We start from the raw sequence: 25,174 nt of genomic DNA, 5'->3' as shown, positions 1-25,174 counted from the left end.
AAATGTGTGTGTAAAGATACTTATTGGAAAAGACTAGAAATGACACACCAAAGAGCTAACAAAAGTTACTCCTGTAGCAGGGCAGGGGCGGGGCTTCCACTTTTTATTGGTTTCCTTTTTGTTTGTTTGTTTTGAAAAGTGTTTTCACAAAATAAAAAAGAGTCATGGATTACTTCCAGCAAAAAGAGTCAGTTTTGAAAAAGATTGTTTATGATAGTTACTGATTGTGCATGTAGAGAATGCTTATTATTAATGCCTAAAATGTGTATGAGTATTAGATATGGGGTGCCTGGGTAGCGCAGTCGTTAAGCGTCTGCCTTCGACTCAGGGCATGATCCCGGCGTTCTGGGATCGAGCCCCACATCAGGCTCCTCCGCTGTGAGCCTGCTTCTTCCTCTCCCACTCCCCCTGCCTGTGTTCCCTCTCTCGCTGGCTGTCTCTGTCAAATAAATAAATAAAATCTTTAAAAAAAAATAAGTATTAGATATGATCTGTGACTATATGTCAACAATAAATAAATAATTGGGAGAGTGTTTGTTTACCTAAAGGAGGCAAATTTAAGTTCAGCATTTGAATTAAAAAAATAGTTCAGTATTCATTTGGCTGTACAGCAACACAGTGGCACGGACGAAGAATCCATTTTTAAAAAGACTACTCCAATTAGCAAATTAAGTAAGTTTCATTACGGAAATTCCCAGAGGCAACCCCTGGCATTTAATGATTAGAGAAGTAACAAGAAAGTATTGCTTACAGAGTGAATCAATAGAAAAGTGAATTTCCTTAATATAAAATAATCTTTATGTTAAGCAAAAAGACACAGAGCTAATTAGAGGAAGTATATTATGTAAATGTTTTTTGAACTGTACAATATAACACAGTGTGATAATTATCACGAAGCAAATAGAAAATACAGCAAAACTTTCTTCAAGTCTCTTAAAATTCACTTCTGAATCATTGTTAAGATGCATGCATAATTTTACAAAATTTAGTAGGATCATTTCCCTTTTTTGTTCTCCATGACTCTCTATATATGGCTAATACTGTTCTGTATACTTAAAATTTGCTGAGTCGATCTTCTGTGTTCTCATCTCACACACACACACACACACACACACACACACACACACAGAGGTGACTATGTGAAGTGATGGATGTGTTAATTAACTTGATTGTGGAAATCATTTCATAATGTATCCATATATCAAATCATCATGGTGTGGTTCTTAAACACATGCAATTTTATTTATCAATGATACCTCAGTGAAGCCAGAAAAAAATAGTCAATAAACAGAAGTACCCAAGTATAGTTCGCTAAGTACAGAAAATGGCTTCAGTGAATTACCTGAGCTACTAGGTGCCCCGTGCAGTTTTTAGGGCCAGTCCTGTAACTTTTTAACCAAGGTTTTCCTAACGCCGGTGCTCTAATGGGAAAGGCCCGTTAGAGTCGCTGTAACCATAAGCTTGAGCAGAAAGGAATGAAAGCGTGATACTAATTATTATACCAAGTTCACCGAAGTTACGAACATCATCTGTTTTTCTTCGGTGCCGGTAAGATCCGCGGTGCTTCTCTCCGTCGCGCACTGGCCACGGCTGCCACGCTAAGGGCGTCAAGGGTGGATGGTACAAGACCAAATACATACTTCGGTCAAACTGTTGTTCTCGACAAAACTCCTATACTTGGGATTTTTGCAACATTCGTAGCAGCTCAAGTAGAAAAGAAAAAGTTCAAACCAGTCACCAGATCCAAAATTAGCATTTTATTCAGAACGCTGGGGTCAGAGATGTATCATGTGTATTCGGGTACACAATACAGAGGCGAAGCTGCTGTCAGAAGTCTCTCCAGTTTAAAAGCTTGTTTTTTTTTTTCATTTTTTTTTTTTAAAAACACACACTTAGTAGTGCCTCCAGTGTCAGGCCACCCCTTTCTTTTCTTTTCTTTCCTTTTTTTTTTTTTTTTTTGGTACAAATTATGTAAAACATTTGTGCTAAGAACTTTTCTCCCTCCCCAAACAAAAAAGAAAATAAAAAATAAAAAAAAATTAAAAAATTAAAAATTGAGTATTCTAACTACAGCTCAACAATTGAATCAAATGTCACTTTGTTTTGTAAATACTTTATCCATAACGAAAGATATAAACATGCAAAAAACCTGAATCCATAGTCCAAATAATACACACACATGTTCTGAAGTTTCTGCACTGTCCATAGACTATGCCAATAAAACATTATGTACACATACCATTTTTACAGTGAAGTGGAAAAAATACAGTAAATAAAAAAAGTGTACATGGATTAAGACCAAAATGTATCTAACATTCTAGTTTATGAAAAAATTCAATTTTGCTACAAATTGGTGATATGAAAACTCCCTTTATTTGCAACCAGCTGCGTAAGTTTTAAGATTTTAGTGAAAAAAGAAAACTAAAGTCTAAAACTAGAAGTAATGTACATTTTCCAATCTCATGGTCTCATCCCCCACGATAATAAAATCGCTCCATGAGTTTTTGTTTTTTTTGTTTGTTTAATTCTGTGTTTTAATAAAAGCAAATGCAATGTAACAAAAGCGTATTGAAGCATATCATGGTTTAACTTACTGCTCCCGCCACAAAATATTTTGTCTTTTACTTATCGTTTCAGAAATCAGTACCATTAAAGCCTTAAACATAAAACTAATTCCAATCTGAAAAAGGTACAAAAAGGCACATAAAATCCCAGTGCTTCTGTACTGTAAAATTCAAGTGTAACTGAGCTCAGTGTTTTTCCAAACAGTATTGGATCACTGATATTCCCTCTGAGCCCGAATCGGTTTGCAGCCTATGCCAAAGCCTCCAGCAAGCACTGTGCTAGTAGACTACAAAGTTAAAGCCTAGCTCTGAATGCTTTTTGGGAATATCAGTTGAAATTGTTTGTCCTTGTCCAAAAACCAAGTTCACCCTGAAGTTCAGTCATCACCGCCACCATACATGTCAGCAAGTTTCTTGAAGCGTGGCCCCCAGTCATTCAGGTAGTCATAGTCCTGCTCGCCGCCACTACTTGAGGAATTAAGGGAGCTCAAGGACCCAGCGGTGGAGCCACTGCCTTCATAGTCAAAGACTAAGAGGGAGTCATATGGCGGAGCTGTGGGATCATTGTCAGCAGCTTTAAGGCCCTAAATTTGGAAACACAAAGAAAGAATGCAGAGAGGGTTACAATTTGCAAACCACAAGCAGCTCCTAGGGGTCCCATGGGATCAAACACTTGTTTATAAGTTTCCACCTGCAGACAACAACATTTTCAATCTACAGAAACTGGGGTTCTCACCATGTTTGAAAGCTGGACGAAGTCTTTCCTCTGTGGGAAAGAACCCGAGGAAGTCTAGCTCAGGGAGGCCAAGACATACAATGGGGGGGAAATGACTGGAGCATGTGCTTGACAGGTGGCAGAAATTAATGGCCAGCTGCTTGAGGCTGAGAAGGAGGGATCTCGAAGTCTGGCAAAGTATCTGTATAATAGTGCCCTGAGTGAGTAATTACCGCTGGAATAACTTAACATGAAATAATACAGAGGGCTATGAAATCATGTCACACGTGGACGCTAATCCAGAGTCGGAGGCAAAGGATTCTGACAGCGAACAGGCTGAACAGGAATTATACATGCAAGGCAAAGGCAGGGATATACAAATGAGTGCCATATGGTCCTTGCCCTTTGACAAGCTTGTAATCTAGCGTAACAGGCGTTACTGTAGTACAGTGTGAAATAAATGATAAATAAGTAATAAAACTACAAAGTCTAGGCAAAAATCACCCGAATGCTAAAAAAAAAAAAAAAATCCAGACTAACACTGAAAGCTAGGCATTCAAGGAAGAAGTGGCATATTTGACCTAAATTTGGAAGGAAAAAGAAGGAAAATCAAAGGAAAATGAGGGAAAAAGGAAAACTGGCCAGCTGTGATCACAATATAAGGAAAGTTACTTGCTATAACATTTACGTTCTTCATAAAACATAAAATGTGACATTAATTGATAAACTATGATCAGGGATTATTTTTTAAGAATGGAGTGACTGACCTCTAGCTCCTATAGGCCCTACAAAAGTAATAATCGAACGTCTGTATGTAGTATAAATACTGGGAGGGGGGAATCTTGCAAATCTAAATTAAAGATCGTTAAAATTATTGTAAAAAAATAAGAAATGATGAAATTATTATCTATAAATTTAACTCGTGCAAAAAGATGCTTTTTAATATATAATTCATGTATCTGCAGCCAATTCGTAATTATGCTCTACAAAATCTTTACGGTTTACAACTGGGTCCTTTTGGTGTTCTCTCTAATTTTCCCCCACTTCCATTCTAGAACTCTGAGACATACCAGCATCTGCTTTTCACTCTGCTTTTTAAATGCTAGTGGGGTATGGTGGCCTCCCTTATTGTCCCATGGACCAATCCTTCCAGTCCACATGTATTTGAGGAGGATGTGTATGTGGAACTTTGTAATCGGTATATGTTCATCTAGTTATTCTCCAAGTTGATAGAGGAGGAAGAGAACAAAGGAGCATGAGAACTGAGGTACGACTCAGTATGTACAGTGGTTAGTGGTGAAGAAATCAGGCCTCTCGCCCCTCATATACTGGGTGACACCCCAGCTCTACCCAGTATTGGCTGTGGGATCTCAGCTAAGTTCTACAGGCTTTGTTTCCTCATCTGCAGTTGTAATAACAATAATAAGATTATTATAAAGACTAAATAGAATAAAAGCACCCGTGGGCTCATCACAGCGTCTGCCCTGTTGGCACTCAATGAATATTAGTCCAAAAAACAAAACAAAACAAAAAAAACCTTTTAAGTTTAGTGAAAAATTTTTTGCTTTGGAACTTGAAAAAAAAAGAATAAATGTGAAGACGTAATATTTTAAGAAACAAAATGGGAGCTGCTTGACTTCCATCAAAAGCAAGAGCGAAAAGTACACACTACCAGTTTCCCATCCCGAAGTCTCTCTTACCAACCATCCTAACCATTTAATTAACCACCACTTTCCCTCATGTCTGGTTGGACTACGTATAGCCCAGAAAAGCCAGGGTAAAATAAAGCACGTCTTCAGCGAACTACTCCAATGTATAAAACATAAATAATTTTAGAAAGGATTTTATTTATCATATTTATAGAATAAGCTACCAGGCAATTTTGCTAAGGCTGAAAATCACAAACTATAATTTCTCAGAAGTCATCATTCCTTTCTGTGGTAGACCGTGTTACTGTCCTCAGTGATTCACTATCCTTTCCTTGTAGGTGGGTCACATGCCCACACTACCCACAAGTGTCTCCCTAGACCAGACTTCATTTCCCAAACCCACTATCAGGCATGGCTATGGGCTGGCTTTGGCCAACACAACGTCAGCAGCAACGCGAAGACTCTAAGACCTGTGTCTGGTGTGTTTCCACCAGTTCCTTCTTGCCCTTCTCCCAGGAGAACGGCCTGCCCCAGCTGGGAGTTTGCCTCCTGCCTGGGTCCTGAAAGGCAGAAGACACGAGGACCCAGCCATTGCCGGCTGAACAGAGAATTTGGACAAGAAGTAAACCTTGGCTACTGTAAGCCATCAACACTTGGGAGTGGTCAGTTACTGCAGCCTTAGCTGGTAAAAATTAAACAAAGCACCTTCGTTCATTTTCTTTGTGTTTATTTACTCAATTCAAAATATAATTATTGAGTAGGTATATTACCATGTATTCTGCTTAGTGGAGGGGCCACAGCTATTAAGAAGCTAGATCCCACACCTGTTCTCACGGAGTTTAAATCAAAAGGTTTGCATGTGCCCTTTTCCCCTTTTCCCAGCAAAATCTAGCAACTGCAAACGTAAGCAACAGGCGATTCTCTTAGTTCAGCGTGGGTTACGTCGGGTCCACACAAGAACCGGACCCCACAAGATCTGAGGGCAAATCAAGAAAACAAAGGAAGTCCTAATAAGGAGACTTGGTTTCTGAAGACAAATACAGGTTTCCTGGGCTATCCGAAAGTAGAGCGTTCGTGAAGACGAAACCTTCCGAAAGCTGAAATGGCAGAACGCAAAGTAGCAATTACCATTCATTTATATAGGACATTTTTTGAGCATTCCCAGACCCCAAAAATAATGCCTCTGAGGCTTTTCTGGTGCCTTAGAACACATGTTGCTAACAGATGCACAAGATAAATGGAGATGAAGCAGAGATGCTCAGAGCCACGGTTCGAAGCTGGGCAGCTGGATGGTGAGGAGCGGAGGTAGTTCTGGGGAAGGGGCCCGGCGGGGCGCTCTCGCTGCCTGGGGTGCGTGCTGCCTCTCTAACAGCTCCCTGCAAAACAAATGCTCTGCACGATTTTTCACTTTTCACCTTGTTTCATAAAAGCAGAACCTGTCTTTGGATTTCCTTAGTGAAGCCAAGCGCTGATGTAGGTCTTCCATCGTGAACGGGCGGAACGCGGAGGGGCGTTTGAAACGCAGGGGGGCGTTTGAAACGCAGGGGGTACCCGCGGTATTTTCATTATGACCTGAAGTAAAACTGCTTTCTAATGCACAGAACAGAGACAGTGACCAAGGTCATCACGTTCAGGTCATCTGCTTTGATCACGATTCAAAATTTAAATAGAAATACATGCAGAGCCCTGCCCAGTCTTTATGGTGTCAGCACCAAACTGGAAACATGAAAAGGTTAAGACAAAAATTAGTTCTAAAGAGTCAGTGGCAGGATGTCAAATGTGTATGGATTCAGTGGAGAGGAAGCAATGGCTTGTGTTCACTACGACTTAGGGACGAACGTGGGACGCTGTCTGGTCTTCACTGGAGTATAAAAGGACCTGAGCCCCTCCATCGCATGTCTAAGCCACCTAATTCAACGCCTTAAAATAAGCATAACACTGCTGAAAGTCCAGTCCCCTACTCACTACGGAGATTCAAAAATATATGCATTTCTTCTAAATTTCTTTTAGCTCCTGCCCTGGTTTTTGGATCATCCTGGTCATTTTTTAATTTGTTTCCTCCTTCCCTCAATCCTTCCTTCCTTCCTTCCTTCCTTCCTTCCTTCCTTCCTTCCTTCCTTTGGAGGTTAAGGCCATGCAGTCCATTAGAGATCATTGTACTGTGCCAGAACACTGCACACCGTCTCAGGTTTTAAATAATTACAAAAAAGAAAATCCCTGAACTTTTCAAGAACTCTTAGGCAAGCCATCTTTCTAGGCTGAAAGTTAAGTAACCTAAGTCCGCTTGGAATAGCACTGATTTTATCTGAGAATAAAATACCTCATCTTGTGGATGAGGTATCATATAAATTATATAAATTCTGGGTACTATTTTGGTAATTCTAAAAAGATCCTAGTCAAGTTCTGAAAGACTGAAAATGACAGGCACGCAAGCAGAGTGAATATGCAGGAGAAATCCGGTGGGCCACGTACCCATCTGGTCCTCCCTTATGGGATTCCTTTATTCTTAGGTGTGGACACCATTCCACACGAAGTGTAATGTACTGTTGTCAACTCCACCAACTAACTGCGCGTGTTTCTCTTCTCCACCTGGTGTGACTAAATCTAGAAGAGTAGGTGCCTGTTTGACCTTTCCTGGAGGGGCAGATCTTGAACTCTGGATAAATCGGAACTATTTTCTATACTTTGAGGTGTCTCTGTAAAATGAAAAAGCCTGTGGCTCTGGCTGAATTCTTGCTGAGCTTGTATTTATAGACTTCTGATCCTATGCTTTATGGATGGAGATCTGCTTTTACAGGAGCTATAAAAACCCACATTCTTCAGTGAGGGAACACAGGAGGGATATAAGAGGAAAGAGCCCTATTGATTCCCCTACATTCTGTCTTCTGTTAGCTCAATGCCACCTGCCTTAGTTCGAGCCCTCTTTATATCCTGCCTGGACCACAGCAAAAGCCTCTCTACCTGGTCTGCCGCTCGCCAGAACTATTCCTGCTTCTTTCCTACAAACTACTAGTGGTTTCTCTCTCAGACGTTATTTGAAGTCACTCCCCAAGTACAACGCTGACTGCTCTCCATCACGTATTGTGGTGTTTCCCAAATAAGGGAGGGGTTCCGCTGGGGGTGGGTAAGATGATCTTTCATTGGTGCATGAGCACTTTAAAACAATTACCTCTATTAAAAAATGAAATTAAAAACTGATTAAAAGTTTCAGTGAATAATAGAAGAGGTGTGTGGATGTGAAAAAAAACTAGAAGGCGTTACTCAAACATTTGGGTAACCTACAGGATAAAATTAAAACTCTTTAGCAGAGCATTCCGTGAACCTGGAGTGTCCATGCACCTTTTCCATCTCAGCTATTCTCAACTCCAGCAACCACAACTAAATTATTCACCAAAATCCCCCCAAATCTAAAAATGTCATGTTTTTGTGTACCCTATGTTATTTGTACATTCATTTCCTGCTAGCTGAAATGTGATTTCCTATGTTTGAAACTTCCCCACTCAGTTTCTCATTTGATTAATATCCATCCATCCATCCATCCACCATTGAAAGCCCATTTAAAATGTCAGTTCCACAGCATGGATTTTTCCCCCAATCATGACTGGGAGTCATTCCCAGGGTCCCCTTTACTTTTATTGTCATGTTTTGGTTACACTAGATTGTGACACCCTTTTCTGCTAAGGATGTTGATAGTCTTTTCATACCCTGCAGTCCACCACAGGGCCTGACATCCAGCAGGCATCCTAGAAGGTAGCTTGCTACTGCTGTCCTGGGCTTGGGTTCTCACCTCCTCACTTTGTTCATATTTATAGACGCTCCTTTCAGAAGAAGCTAGGATTTAGGTTTAAAACACATGTGGACATAAAAGTATACCAGGTTTACATTACAGTGGAATTCTGTGACTGAACGTCAACATTACTATGTCCCTTTCTGAGAATTTCACTTTACTTAAAGCAATTTTTTGGAAGGAGAGGAATTTGTTTTATTTATAATTAGAGAACAGTAACTTGTACTAATAACGAACATGACACTGGTAATAATTAAGAGATTTTACTATGTGATGGGCACTATACCAAACACTTTATGTGAATTATCTCATTCAGTCCTTATAGAAATCTTAAAAGAGGATTTTATTATCATCCTCATTTTATATATACATATGAAAGCTGGAAATCCAAGAGGTTAAAACCAAGGACCGTGACTTTGTGCAGGGTAACAGAGCTGTTCGGTGAGGCAGCTAGATTTGAACTCAAACAAATGCTCAACTACTGTAAGAAGTGGACAGAGATATTTTAAAGAGGACAAATGAATTTAATAAGGGAAAAAAGACAAAAGTTTTAAGCTTTAGTAGTTTCATGCAAGTTATTTTAGAAGCACTTTCTGTAAGTTTTTAAATATCAGTCAAAAGTTGGTCTTTTAACAGAAATATGTCCTTGGTTTTTGTATTTCTGAGATAAAGAAATATATAGGATTAGTAAAGTTATTGGAGGTATGCTAATACCTACTGTCGGGTTGAGATTAAATGAATTTGTTTCAACTTTTCACCCTCTGAAGGTCATATTTAAAAATCTCAAAAGAGAATGAAAGTCGGTGGTTGAAATAAAAAAGTGTGATTTGTTTTACTCTACCTATCAGACTAGAAATATGTTATATTTTTGATATTCAAGGCAACACTCATTGATTATTTAAATAAGCAAACTAGAAAATGTTCTCATGAGCTTACTTATTCCTTACATTATAAAAACACCCCAATTATAATTGCACCATACTCTTCTTCCTTCGGAATATTCGGTACTGTGCTAAATCGAAGAAGACCTGGGGATAAAGAAATCTGTTTGCATTTTCCATGTATTTATAAAATATGCTTGAATTCTTTCTAGGTGCCCTCAGCTGTTTTAAAACTTTACATAAATGTATTTTTATCTATCCAGTTATAGAAAGATATTGAGTAAGTCTTCATGGGTGTCTTACATGGAAGAATCTACGAGGTCTATTTGAATGTTACCTGACTTAGGCCTTTTGACAGTTTCAACTCCCTGAATTCTCTCACAGACCTGACCATCTCATCGCTAGACCCTCATTTTACTTTCTTCTGTGACACCTTCACCTCCGTAGACTTTCTTCCTATGTCCAAATGAAGGGCCTTTCTTGTGTGGAATGTTTGGTCTTTTCGACTCGTCCACATTTCTCCATCGTACAATCCCATTCGGAGTCACGATTCTGTAGTCATTTGGAGAAACATTTCCAAATGTGTTCCTCTGGTGCATGCATGTACTCACCAAACCAATGTGCCCCACACTGCCCCCACCTCTTCCCCTGGAGGCAGAAGGGGACCCTGAGACAGGAGTTATGAAGGAAGGTAAGTCCTGGGTAAGACGGGATGGCACTGGATGGTGCGTACCCGAAACTCTGTGTACCTGACCCTCCTTGGGTGGGTAAAGACTTACTGAAGGAACTAACATCTAGAAAAAGAGGGAATGGCATTCTGCGCAGGGAGGACAGCATGGGAACAGGTACCAACATGGGATTACGAGCTGAGCCTGGAAGACACAAATAGAGTCCCTGTCTCTGGCCTGTAAGATGCAGGTTTGGCCGGGCTGGGCGGGGGGAGGGCGCTGAGATGAAACTATAAAGCCAAGGAAGGATTACACCCAATAGTGTCCCGCAAAGGAAGGAGTCGGATCCCAGAGTGTTTGCCTGGTACAAAGACCGCTCTTGCAGCAAAGTAGGGAGTACGCACAAAGGGAATCCAGGTCTAATTTATTTTCTTTCTACATATTACTAGTACAGATATGTACACACAGGAGACGTTCAATAGTTATTTACTGAATGAACGATCCTAAACCCAGCTCAAGATCATTTCAAAATGAGCCATTTTTAGCCAATGCAGACAGTCTTCAAATTATGAACTGACTGCATTCTAGAAGTTAATTTGCAAGTCAGTTGCTTGGCACCAAGTTTTTCATAGAAGTACTGAAACATGTTCGTTATGGTCTCCAGCTACTTTTTAGGCTGTGTACTTTTTAGGCTGAGCACTGTTCTAGGAAAAGGAAATTGCAAATGGAAATTGTGACTGTAACTCTCTCTACTGTGGTATTTGAGGGGCTGGGGAACTGAGTCTTACTCACTAGACACGCTTCTCTACCTAGTGAAGAAAATCCAGTCCCTGTAAAAAAGATGAATGAACACACACGTAGACACAAACATAAAACATACACTAAAACACAACTTAGAACAACCAATACCCTCATTTTCTGAATTTTGTCTGCTCCAGTGGAGTAAAGGCCCCAGACTTGGGCCCCGATGAATCCCAATGAAATGCAAATCGGGTGGTGTTCATCGCTTTACGTCCTACACCTGCCACAGCGCTTGGATTCCTTCAAACAACAAAATCTAAGAGCTAGGCAACACTCTGGCTGCTGAGGTTGCTCAAAGATGAACAAGAAATAGCCCTGTCCTGGCGAGCAGGCACATGTTCATGCAGGAGAGAGAAATATCGACAGTTACACCTCCGTGGTCAGGGTTATCATGCAGGAAGCACCTTGTTAACTCTTCCCAGAGAGATCAAAGAGACCCTCACAGAGAAGGGGGTGTCTGCGGTGAAGCTGAAGGCTAAGTGGGTGTTTCACTGATGGTTAAGAAGGTAAGGGCTTTGCAAAAGTTACACTGTAGTCAAACTTGGGATGCTTTTGAGGAACTGCAAATAGTTCAATGGGGCTGCAGCCCTGGAAGGAAATGTCATGGGGAAGAGGGCAGGAGTCAGATTGGGACAACATCATACACATGACGCCTAACGCCGGACCTCTGTCACTGAGAAAAGAACAATGTCATGGATGGAATGGAATCCCACAGATACTGACACTCCGGGGACAGGAAGGGACATTCCATTAAGTTCTTGTTGAATGACACTGAGGCAAAAATCCTTGTTTTAAGAAAGTCCAGTTTCTGCACCTCCATTCAAAAGATTCGCTGTATCTCGAATCCCACAACCACAGGGCTAATGAAACAATTTCTCATGACAACAAATGCTAATTTAGAAGTAAAATCGGCAGGCACTCGTAAGTATTCAAAAAAGATCTAGTCATAGATATAAATTCCTGCAAATCCCCTAACCAGGTCTCTCTACAAATAACTGGAAAAGTCAGGGCATATTTTTGTCGATAAAGGAGTTATTGGCACTCTGTTGTTTTGCCTTCCATCTGCTTTCAAATCATGACTAAAACAAATTAACCTATTACCTGTTGAACAGAAGTGAACGCATATGTTCGGAAAGCAGCGTGCATTTCAGGAATAGACAGTAATGAAGAGTTGTAAAGGGAGATAAATACTCTAAGCTTGTTTCAAAACTTGTTTTTTTACAAATGATAACTGCATCTAAAAACCTAAAGTAGACTGATTTTGTATATATAATATATGACTGCAGGGAAGCCCGGGAAATAAGAGAAGTATTCCACCTTGTAATGCACTGAGACCTATTCTGATCTTAGAGATACTGAGTGGCAGGACATGGCCAGAGAACACGTGTTCTGCCATATAGTCGCGATTGACATCAATACGCACTGCTCTCTTACACTTAACACTAAAAATTCAAAAGGAGAATTGCAGTAAAACTACAGACATGATCAAAAGAAGCAGCACAAATCATTTTACTTCAAAACTTAAGTATTAAATGTAGTGGAACTCGTGGTCAGTAATGAAATGAAAGAATGCCATAGTAATTTTGACAGTGGAAATCATATCTGTTACATTCAACAGAGAATTAGCTGCCTCTTACAGAAGCCCTTAAAACTCCTCAACTAGACAAGTATTTAAATCACTTACATAATATTTAATTTAGCTCTTCTTCCTACTAATCTCATTTGATGGAACTCTAGTCATTGGGTAGGCACTGAATTCTCAACATTTGTGGGACTCAAAGGGTAGTGTGAGGAAAATGAAAATGAACTATTCTTACATTCATCAGTGCTAATAAATGAAATTAGAATACACTATAATATCGTTAGTCTATTTATTACTTGTAATCGAGGGAAAAAAGCCTTTCGGAGATAGTGTGACTAATACTGATAATGTATATGAATGTCGTTTACAAATACAGGATGTTAATTGATAGATCTGTTTTTTGGCCCATCAAACCAATTATATCTGTTCTCTGCTACTGAAGCCACATTTGCTTTAACACGAAGATAAGCTCGAGAAAAATCAAGTGTGTTTTAACGACCTACATAGCTGTATTCCAAGCAATCTGTGGTCTACGTACAGCTAACCATTAGCATAAAATAAACACCCTTATAAAGAAAGTGAGCCTGCCTTTGCACCTCATTAATGAAGTCCCCGATGTCCCCAGGGTGTGGGGCTGCAGATCGGACCGGGTACTGGGGCTCGGCGTGGATGGGTCTCTCATCCAATCGTCGGATTCCTACAGGCTTGATGGCATCAGGTTCCACGGTATCAGGCTGCTGGAGCTGGCTCAAGTCATAATCCTGCAAAAGACAAAATCAAAAACCCATGGTAGATGGGCATAAAGATGGAAAATTACAACCTTTGTTTTTAAACACATACCCAGAATGCATAGAAATGAGTGAAATTTAACATAATGGAAAAGTTGCCACCATGAGTTTTTCATGTTATGATTAAATATTTCTTTCACACAGCTCTTTCTTCTGTGCTTTTCATTTCTACAGTCTGTGCTCCATCTGCTTTCCTATGTTTCTCATCAGTTTCCAATGGAAAACAGCAGTGAGATGAGGTCCCACTATGAAATGACTAAAAACTGCCTAGAAGATAGAGCAGTACCATACCAGCAAAGGTACTAACTTCATGTGGGGTTCGAGACCCACTACCCTAACTTAGAGCACCTTAGCGTATTTGGTATTTCAAGTGGAAAGAATTAAAAAAAAAAAAAACCCAAAAACCTAAAAGAGTAGGGAGGTCACTCTAACTCCCCTCACCTTTGCCCTTTTTTCTTCAAACAGGTCATAAAACTCCCACATGAAAGGTCCCCTCCCTGTACCGGGAGGAGGAAAGACATTCTTATCATCAGAGACAGAGACTTTGGGGCCAAGGAAACTGTACCAACAAACCTTGTTGGACTAACCTTTGTTTCCCTAGTTACTTCTTCACCATGTACTAGGCCTCGCCCAAACCTTGATCTTGTCAATTCTCAGAAATGTATTGTTTCTTTGTCTAAAAGGTATTAAAGCTTCCCACTCTGGACACTTTGGGGCTTCATTCTCTTGTGAGGCTTCCACGGACATGTGGAGGTTTAATGTGCATGCTTTTCTCCTGTTCATCCCTCTTGCTAGTTTAATTTTCATACTCAGCCAGGCACCCTGAGAGGGTCGAGGAAGACTTTTTCCTTTCCTACCATGTCTTTAACATTAAAATTTATTTAAAAAATGATGCTGATGTGTTTTCCTTAAAGAAAGGCATCAGTTCACCAAGGTTTCAAAGCCATTCTCCACTCCTCCCTCCCTTCAGTGGTCTAGAGTTGGCAAACTATGGTCTATGGGCCTGTCCTTGGACCCATTTCCTATTTTTCTCAAAGAATGGTTTTACATTTGTAAAGGGTTATTTAAAGCAACAATAACAACAAAGAAGAAGAATATGGCACAGAAACTATACCTGGCCTACAAAGTTTTACTATCAGGCCTTTTACAGACAAAGTTTGCCAATCTCTGGCCCCATGGTGTGAGACGAGGGGGAGTAGATTCCCTTCCAGTGAGCCCTGTGGGAATGTCCTGGAAAAACAGCCTGTCCACTTTCAGAAGGGCAGAGCAGAAATCGTGGGGAAGGATGCTCTGGGCACAGGCTGGGCTCTCAGAACTATTTTCGGCTTTAACATCAGCCAGTGAGACAGGAATAAAGAAGCTGACTATAACGTGGAAATGCATCAGAATTTTAGGTTTGGGCAAATACTCTGTAGTTTTCAAGCTCCTAAATTCTGATGATATAAAATTCTCCAACTTAATGTGGACGTTTACAGAGAGTGCAGACTTTCTGGGACTCTTCACAGCTCAGGCTTTATCTTTTTGTCTAAAACCAGCTTAGCACCGTTTGTAGGATCTCTATAGCGGTTGTGATTTATCTAACACTTGAGTACTCACCCTGTACTGGCATTCGTGTAGCCGCCTTGCATGCGTTCCCTCATGGGATCCTCAGACCAGCACCGTTCTACAGTAAGTTTTCTTATCCTCATGTAAGAGTTGAGGTATGGAACCTCAAATGACCCAAGTAACTAAGTCCCCGGTCCCAATCTACTATGACTCGAGACCGGCTCCAAGTCCCAGCATGGTCGGCTTACTTCAAAGCCTAGCTCTTTGACAGTCTCCTAGGAGAGTGAGTCAAGTCCAAGCTACGAGGCCGGAATGAAAGAGTAACAGCCTGGACAGATGAGTGTGGAGGGCCAGGAGCGTAAGGGATGATGACAATCACAAAGGACAGCAAGGCAAAGAAGGTCACTGGCACTCACACCCACTAGGCACCAGGCACTCTACCAGCCTCTTGAGAAGTGCCTTCTCACTGATACTTTCTTTTTCTTAATTGAAGATTTTATTTATTTATTTGAGAGAGAGGGGGGCTGAGAGAGAGAGTGCACCAGACCGGGGGGGGAGGGGCAGAGGGAAAGGAGGAAGCAGACTCCCCACCCAGTACAGAGCCTGATGCGGACGGAGCTCAAACCCAGGACCCTGAGATCATGACCTGAGCCAACGCTTAGCCAACTGAGCCACCCAGATGCCCCTCATGGATACTTTCTTTTTTTAAAATTTTTTTTAATTTTTTAAATTTATTTTTTATTTTATTTTATTTTTTTATTTGACAGAGATAGAGACAGCCAGTGAGAGAGGGAACACAAGCAGGGGGAGTGGGAGAGGAAGAAGCAGGCTCATAGCGGAGGAGCCTGATGTGGGGCTCGATCCCATAACGCTGGGATCACGCCCTGAGCCGAAGGCAGACGCTTAACCACTGTGCCACCCAGGCGCCCCCCCCCCATGGATACTTTCTAACAAACCTGTGGAGAATGTTTTATTATCATCGTTTTAAGTGAAGAAACAGACTCAGAGAGCTAGAGTAACTTGTCCAAGGTCACACATCTAGTCTGTGATTAGGATGGGACTCCGAACCAGGTGTGTCCGACTTCAAAGCGTTCACCTACAACGTAACTCTCTGCTTCCTGAGACACTCTCATCCTGACCACCGCCCTGGAAACAACTCTTTATCAAGAGATTCAGCTAACCTAACCGCGGAAGGCACTGAGGAAAAGCCCCTCCTCTCAGGACTGTACAAGGGGCGACGGGACATGAGGCAGGTACACAGAGCAGGACAAGCCAGTGTGGGAGGTAAACCTGGTATACTGCAAAGTATAAAATGCTCAGAGGTCTGAACCTTGAACAACCCATGCGCCAGGGAGAAAGGACCCTTCTGGGATTATCAACAGCATGAGCAAAGGTATGGGAATGCTGTTTTCTCTTGTCCGGATACAGCATTTCAGATTCTCCATTTAAAACCTGCGTGAAAACATCCCGATCGTGCACAAATGTGCTCCATTTTAAATTTTATGGAATTTATGAGCAATTTATAGGCTACCTTGAAGACATACAATGATATAACAGATGTGAAGGCCTTTGAAATGCTAAAAGGTTCTACAACATAAAAACAAGGATTTATTTAGAGAATTCCAAATGCTTACACACCAGAAGCATGTTTTTCCAGGTCATGTTTAACTGCATAACTCCCAAGCATAATAGAGTGGGATAAACTGAATAACTGTGCCTCCTGACAATGACTGAAGCTTTATATAGAAAGGGAAAAACAGACTGTAAGTATACAGATAACAGTTACTAAATATTTTTATGCTGAGAATGTAAAATATTTTATTAGAAGTCTGAATTACATGAAAGTAAGTAATTGAACCTTATGGTTAAGGACTGTCTTTTACCTGGTGACAATTCCTTGATACTCAGTACCTTATATGATAATTCTGCATAGAAATGCAGAGGAATTTCCTTGGCATAACTAGAGACAACAGAGGCATGCGGCTTTGCTCATGGTGTTCTTTACCTGAAATGAACCTGCACTCCCCGATTGCTTATATAGCTCCCACGACACCCAAAGGTTACAAAGGTGAATGCATTTTGACTGGCCAGCAGAATTTTCTAATAAATTGCTGACATCTAGACATAGGGATAGTTCACCTGAAAATGGGGGAAGATCTGGTAAAAAAAAGAGCTTAAATTCTGACATAATTTGTTAGAACTGACTCCAGCTATCTCCTCCAGACAAGGACAGCATCTCCACCTGGCCTGCTTCACTTATTAGGGATATATATAACAGCATATTAATTTATAGGTTTTTTTTTTTTTAAATCTTTCTTTTGATAGCCTTTCCCTACCACCTTAAGAACCAGAGAGCAGGAATAGCCTTCAAAGGTTCGTAGTCGTGTTCCGTCCTTTCCACCATCAAAATGGCAAGCCCGTAGAAAGTGCTCATTAAAAAATGTGTTGAATAAAGTCTCAGCGATGACATTCATGCCAGATGTTCAAAAAAGCAACCAATTTAAGAAACGTGCCTTGGATCACATTACATCCCATAGCAGTAATTCACAATGGGGAGGGACAGAAAGACCCGGTCCTGTCGCTGAGATTTATTGCCCTGGTGAGCCCCCCACAATGATGGAAACGTGTCACGTTTCTCAGCTGTGCTGGTATCAAAAAAAAAAAAAAAAAAAAAGGCAGAAAACCACTGATTTATGGGAAGTTAGAAACTGGGTTAAAATGGGTGGCTTAACATTTCTCTGTGATGGCTTCTCCTGTCTATGACAAATATGGAATATAAAAAAAACCTGATAATGCTAGGAAGTGGGCAGAAAAGTCTTCAGGTCACAGGCACGGGTTTTTCTGTCCACATCCATCTGTGTTATATGGCAGAGGTCCTGTCCTGAGGGTCCAATTTTAAGCCTTTTGATAAGGGGTCACTCTATGCAAGCCTCCTAAATTATACATCTTTACAATCCCATAATACTTTACTTAAACACACAAATTACAACATGTAGGATGAGAATTATAAAGACAATTACAGAGACTGAAAACATTCTCAAGGTCATTGGGTTCATGGTCTTACTTCTGAAGATTACAAAGAAACAATTCAAGAAGAAATCTTTTATTTTGTTCCTAAAACTCTCTAGAGAAAAAGTAGATCTGAAAATTCTCTTGCGATTGTCAACCTTTACTTGCCATGTTAACTTCCTAAAGAAATCTAGTTGTCAAATGAAGGCCAGGGAAAATCTTGTTTTAAAATATTTGGAACATATGTAATTTGGCAACAAACATTAGAAGTAGACATGGAATTATGGTTTTTAGAATATTAACTAAAGTTAATTAACTAAAGTTGCAAGCAACTTAAAGCCCTTTTTTGGTCCATCTATGATTTAAAATGTCTTAAGGGTGATACAATTATGGGAGAGTTAGTAAAAAGTTAGTTAGCAGCTAACATTCTGGTTTTGGCTTTTCTTGTTAAATTCCACTGACTGGCAATGATTTATAATTGGTTCAGTAAAGATACCATGAATCTACCCTAAAGCATTTGGTTATGTTTAAATAAATTAAAATGCCGCATCAGTATAGATAGAAATTCTGGAACCGAGGTAAAAATTTCTGAGAGCTAAAAAAAAAAAAAAAAAATCAGAAATCTACATTGCTGGTAGCATCTATAGAATCGTGCAATTAAATCTGTTTTAGAGAGTGACGAAAATATTCATTTACTGTTTCACAAGTATTTAAGGAGAGCCTACCGGGTGCCAGATGCCATTTTCAGCTCTGGGTGTGGATGGAAGAAGGAAGCCAAGCTTCACCTGGTGCCCATCATCTATCAGGAATGACACTAGGTGCTTTCTCAAGTGATCACCTCCCGTCCTCACAGCACAAATCCTTCTAAGTGGGTATTGTTCTATTCCATTGATGACTGCAGGTCAGAGAGGTTAATGATTTGCCCAAGGTCACCGGCTCAGGTAAGCAGTGTGGAAGGATAAAACAGAGACCACCAGAGCAAGCGAAATTAAAATATATATATATATTAAATTTTTAAAAAAGGGCTGTATCTTGTTGCCCCCGAGGCCAGTGAAGAAATGCACAGGGCAGTCTGCTGAGGTGGGAAATGTGAGGGGTTTCCCGTGCTGGAAGAGGAGTTCAGGGTGGTTATGCTAAGGGCCTGTCTGTGCTCAGTTGGTTCAAACGTGCCTCACCGAGTTTTAGTCAGAACTAGGATTCTTCCTTTAGGTCCCACACCTCCGCCTGAGCAGAAGGGTTGAGGGGTGGGGGCGGGAAGGGAGGCACTGAAAGTTCCTGGTCCTTTATCAGCCTCCATGGGGAGAAGAGTGAAGGAACACAGCGGCCAGCTTCCCTATCCCCTAGGCAAGGGCTGGTACGAGTGGGAAACTCCTTTTATAGCAGCAAAGGCAAGGAACTTTCAAATTCCCATAGAGATAAGGGAAACATTTTTCATGTTTCAAGACCGAGTGACTGAGAGAAGTCAAAATACTAACATGAAAGTAAATGGACCAAATTCTGAAGGAAAAAAAAAGTTATCTGGAAAAAGAGCTGACTGTGGCACAAGCAAGAAACTCTTCCGACAGACACAAAAAGGAAGGGAAGGTGGAAAGGAAGAACATTATTATCTCACCCTCTATAGCTCCTGGCATTAAAATAATTGAATGAAATAGTGATAAGGTGTCAACACATTACCATACAACTGCTGACAAGTCAGTCAAATACCCTTGCAAGCTTTATGTAAATGACAATACTACGTGATTTTCCTGCCCGGCGAAATATAGTTATGATGGTTCACTCTCTACCCAGGAGAAATGATGCAGAAGACGAAGCAGATTCTATGGATTATGAAAGCCCCCCCGAAACAAAAGGTTTGCTAAAAGCTTTTCTGGTTTGAATCGTGAGCCTCACAGAGATAACATAACTTGGGGACAGCTGAAGGACCTCTATTCTCCGCTTTCATACACATCGTAATCTCTTGCGAGAGGGCCAGGTTTCCCCTTCCCACGAGGGACGTGGCCGGGTCCCCAGGAGGAGGGAACCATGCATACATAGTTTCTGCCTCCATGGTTTACTGTTCATGCTGCCCTGTCACGGCTTCTTTCGAAATTCCCTCTTCCGAATTCTGAATGAGCTCAAGTTTCACTCTTTGGCGCAAAAGGATGGTTCTGCTGCAGACACTGACATTGTTGAAATTTTATCACAGCTTACTTCCTATTGTAAAATTATGGCATATTCTCTTGGAAAAGTGTTGCAAATTACGGTTCCATTAGATTTGATTCAACAAATATTTTTTGGAGAGTCTCTTGGGTCACAGACGCAGTGGCCCATAGAGCTCTCAGTCTAGTGTCTTTGAAAGGAATGCATTCAAAAATGATGAAACCTGATATAATGCATATATAAACAATTACAAAAATATGGAAGGGGAAGGTGTAAGCTGCTGGAGGAAGAAAGGATGTGGCTGTGTGGGGCCTGTAGGATGGAGCAGAGTAACAGGGCTTCAGAAAGACGATGTTGCTCCTGAAATCTGACATTTATTGTTTATACTAATGTTTGTCATTTCCTACCCTTTCCATGCAATTTAGTTACAGCCCTATACTTCTTAACCCATTCAAGCATATCTGTCTGGGAGACGCACAGTATACTTTCTAAATACATCTTTAGGCCACGTTCCCACCCCAAGCTCCAACTTCTTCTGACAAAACATACAGATGTCACCATTCTGACAAGATCAAAGTCATTCCATGTTAGCCTGACCTAGTGTTCTATCTCAGAGGAAACCTAAAAACAGGGAGTAAAGAAATGACAAGATTTGGTTGCGAATATGGTGACAGAGCATCACAAATCCTTCTCCACATTAAGTCACATTGTTTTGGAATTTCCTAAGGAGAACTCATCATTGCTTAAGATAAATGTACATACAAAGGGAGCACAGTATGGTGATTGCAAAAGATAAGAGTCTGAAATCAAAATGCCTTGATTCGAATCCTGACTTCACCATATCCAACTCCATGACCTTGGGCAGGTTCCATAAACTTCAGACCAAACACTAACGAGGGCTCCATATTCTCTAACCACTCAGGGGATTAGCAAAGCTTTTTTGGTAAGGCCCAGAGAGCAGACATTGCAGTATCTCTGGGCCATATAATCTCAGGTATATGGTCTCAACTCTGCCACTGCTTCAGTGTAAAAGCAGCCACAGATTGCACATGAACAAGGTGCCCGGTTGTGTTCTGATACAACTTTACCAAAACAGGCAGTTGGTGGATCTGGCCAGGTGACAGAACTCTGGCAAATGCCACTTAGTCTCTTAGCTTTTTTTTTTTTTTCCTGGCATAGTGTTAACACATAGTTGGCATTCAAAATCTTTATCCCTGTTATTACCGGGACACTGATAACTTTCTATTCCTCTAAAACGAAATCTAGTAAACATGATTAGTCGGGAAGAATGAACGTTAAAATGAATTCCAGTGATAGGAATAGCAAATAAAAGGTTGTGTGCAAATCACGTGCCCATTAAAACTACTTCATGCCCAGTGGGGAATGAACGGGCCCTGACCAGCTGAGAATACGCCGCCGGTAGCCTACTGATGTGTGTCACCTGGTGGTAAGCATTCTGAGAACAGCTTGCACGAAGGGAATGACAATGTACTAATCCCACCCCTGGTGAAGCTCTCACCTTGTGAAATCAGTATTGGTCTTTGAATAACTAACATACACCCGTATTTGCATGTGGGTATAAGTGGACGAACAACTTGAGAACATACCAGAGTGTGGCTTCAGCCAACAATAAAATCTCCACAGTTGTGTCCAGATTCAGCCATCTGTCAGTTTGCTTATACGGCAGAAAGATTTTGTAAAACAATTACCCCAGAAAATCCAATATACCATGGTTAAATTATATAATTTCATTCTCTGCTTGAGTCAGAGGGCCTGGGTGGGCTGCCCACACCGGGGCTGGTTTCTGAGATTCGTAGGAAGTGCATGGAGACAGACCGCCCTGGCTCAAGCAAAGATCCCTTGACTCGGGGAAGTCACTCCTTTGGTCTCAAGGGGCTTTCTTTTTTTTTTTTTTTTTAAAGATTTTATTTATTTATGTGACAGAGAGACAGCCAGCGAGAGAGGGAACACAGCAGGGGGAGTGGGAGAGGAAGAAGCAGGCTCACAGCGGAAGAGCCTGATGTGGGACTCGATCCCGGATCACCAGGATCACGCCCTGAGCCGAAGGCAGACGCTTTAACGACTGCGCTACCCAGGCGCCCCTCAAGGGGCTTTCTTACACCTGTACCCCATCCCTCTGTCTAGGCATCCATCCTGGATTTAAAATTTTAGCTCCTGTCACCCAGATTGTATACTTGGATTTTTTTTTTTTTTTTGTAATAACTTGGCTGTTCAGATTGCTTCTCCAGATTCTAACTTTGTTAATGTCAAAACGTGGTCAATTCTGCAAGCCATGTTTAACCAATTAACTGAGTCTTACTCTTTGCCTGTTCTAAAGCCGATTACCAGTGGTCTTCTAATAAACTGTGGCTAAGCACCCAGCCTCACTGGTCCTACCAGTAACACCTGCGTGCTACAAATCAGCAACCCCACATACGACAGCTATCATATGACCACCAGCAAATGCATTAGGAGTTTGGCCTCTCAAGTCACGTGGACCTGGGTTTGAACACTGGACTAAGAGCAGCGTCTACTGTGCAGGGTTGTTGGGAAGATTATAAGAGAAATGCAAACTAAGGGCACAGCACAGAGGCTGACACAGAACAAGTGTGTGACGAGTGCTAGCATTTATGAATGTTATCATCACTTCCGGAAGACAGCAGGGATTTCAAAGGATGAAAGTCAAGTTATCATGGGTGTACTAGTTCAATTAACCCTGTACACAGACATACAAGCTAAGAGGTTCGGGAGGAAGGCCCAATGCATGAACATTCTGTGAGCACCTGTCAGGTGCGCAACGTCCTAGGTACAGGAATAAAAAACGAAGAGGACAAAATCCCGTCCTCACAGAGCTTAAGGTCGGAAGCAGGACTAGACACCAAAGCTCAAAACAAAGTAGACATGGGATGCTGTGGGTCCCGAGCAGAGACACTCGATCCAGCTGGGATTCCAAGGGAAGATGTCTTGAGAGGAGTCTTGGGGGCTAAAGAGAGTTGCCAGTGCAGACCATGGACGAAAGCCAGAGAAGTGTGAAGTCACATGTCACAGGTACAGAGGTACAGGTGTTGAATCCTACTGCAGTTGAACATGCAAAGGGGAGGGGCAATGTGAGGAGAAACCACGTCATCAACCCGCGGAGTCCCCAGGGCTCAAAGCCAACTCCGGCTCATAGGAGCTGTGGGTTCTTACTCCATCTCAGGCACTGAACGTGCTTCCTGTGCCATGGAGATTCCGGGGATCTCAGCTACAGAAATACTGACACTGATTTCCACAAATCACATAAGAATTCAAGCTCATTAAAAAAAAAAAGGCAATGGTCACTCATACAGCAATTACATCTGGATCTTTTGGGTTTTGACATCCTGGGCCACCACAAAGAGCTCCTATCCTGACTCAGTTTATCCCGATTGCATGCGACTTTTTTACACGTGCAAGTGCTGGTCCCTGATCAAGAAGACTAGGATCCCAGGGAGCACGGGGAGCATCCTGCAGGTAAGGAAAAGCTGCCTTCCCCGGTTTTTGTGAGCCCTACATAGAGGGTCTCATTTTCATGAGCTGTGCACCTCCCGTGTGTCCCCTGTGACCCACTTCCTTCCGGCATATCTGCAGGGGTCACAAAATCATGCACGTAGGCTAGCACTCTCCTGGGGGTGGGTCCTAGGAGGAAACCCTTCTCAAAGAATCTCAGAAAAGATTCTCTAAACTCAAGTACCTAACAGGATGGGGCAGAGACTTCCAGCTGGTCACCAAACCCACTTCTTCTTACTAGGTACCCAGCCAACAGGTGTTTCCTAGGGAATGGAGAATGGAAGTGATGTGCGTCAGGCCCCATAAAAATCTCCCCGAAGTCATCATCCTCCCTGCCCTTTGGTCATTCAGGGGTTGCAGGTATGTATGGCTGCGGTGATCCTGGAAGCCATATGGAGTAGAGTGGACCTTCCCTTCCCACCCCCAATTCCCATGACCTGAAACCCAACGACCACGAAGTAAGTGAGAAATGCATTTCAATCAGGCTTAGGTCACTGAAATTTTAGTTTGTTACAGCAGCTAGACTATTTTAACTAATTCATCTGGCTAAATATATTTGTGGTGAATCCACTTTCTTTTCCTTAAAAAAAAAACAACCCCCAAAAAACAGTACTACAGAAAATTGTTCCATTGTTTCAGACCACTATGGTATCTTCTCCTTGTAGAAATCTGTTATTTGTTAATCCAATGTCTAATAATTATTATATAATTTAATCAGAGTCAGCAAAAATAGATTTCTATGAAGGACTGGCTTATAACATAAGTCAATAAAGCTGGCCTGGGATGAAAAGAAGAAAACAAAAACAATTATCAGAGCATGTCTGCCCTGCTTAAAGAGAGAAGCCTCTATTTGGTTTCCAATGATTGCTGTCAAGGTGGAATGCTGGCCATGTTTCTAGATCTTTCAACTTTTTGGAGAGGCTGGGGAGATTCAAAATTTATGTGAATTTTTTCAATTTCTACACCTTGCAAGCTAAATTAAAAAGTCCAGACACACACTCCCCCCCTACACATACTTGATGAAATTTGACTTTTAAAGTGAAAGGGAATCCAGCTTTCAGACATGCCCCCCACATCATCGGGGTTGACATCAGGCACTTTCTCTGAGAGCTCAGAACCATCACTGATGCGAAGGAAACACTCTAGCTCGAGAGCAAGACTCTAAAACTTAAGAAACCAAATGTGGGAATTCAGATAAGAGTCCTCTCAGTTCTGGAATGTGAACCCTCCTGAGCCCAAGAGGTGCTGGGCCTCTCCTGAAGAAACTGAGAGACAAAAAAATCGAGCCGATTGTGACGTTACACTCAGCAGCAGCTGCGTGGGAAGACAGGCCTGGTACCCAGGGGAGAGTAAGGGCCAAGAGTCCAAGAGCGAGCAAGAGAACACTGATGCGGAACCTCTAATTAGCCGCTCACACTTTCTGTCACGACCAGCTCTGACCGGTGTCAGCTCTAACCTTGGGTGTGTTTGTCTGGTAGACAGGGCAAGCCCGGCTCCCTTAATGCTGCCCGTGAGCCA

At 41.6% G+C, this 25,174-nt stretch overlaps 1 protein-coding gene across 1 annotated transcript in view; it reads right to left on the bottom strand.

Moving 5' to 3' along the window:
* Window positions 1–1,744: 1,744 nt before the first annotated feature.
* CDH2 (cadherin 2) overlaps window positions 1,745–25,174 on the bottom strand; it is a 209,454-nt gene continuing 186,024 nt past the window's right edge. The window contains exons 15-16 of the mRNA XM_026496142.4: window positions 13,244–13,408; window positions 1,745–3,148 (exon numbers count right to left, since the gene is read on the bottom strand). Of these exons, the coding sequence (XP_026351927.1) occupies window positions 2,942–3,148; window positions 13,244–13,408 (372 nt within the window). The 3' untranslated portion in view covers window positions 1,745–2,941. The remainder of the gene's footprint in view (window positions 3,149–13,243; window positions 13,409–25,174) is intronic.

The sequence above is a fragment of the Ursus arctos genome, unplaced genomic scaffold (genome assembly GCF_023065955.2).
Source record: "Ursus arctos isolate Adak ecotype North America unplaced genomic scaffold, UrsArc2.0 scaffold_17, whole genome shotgun sequence".
Classification (NCBI taxonomy): Eukaryota; Metazoa; Chordata; class Mammalia; order Carnivora; family Ursidae; genus Ursus; species Ursus arctos.
Note: the sequence above shows the minus strand (reverse complement) of the source record. Positions and strands in the feature narration are given on the sequence as shown.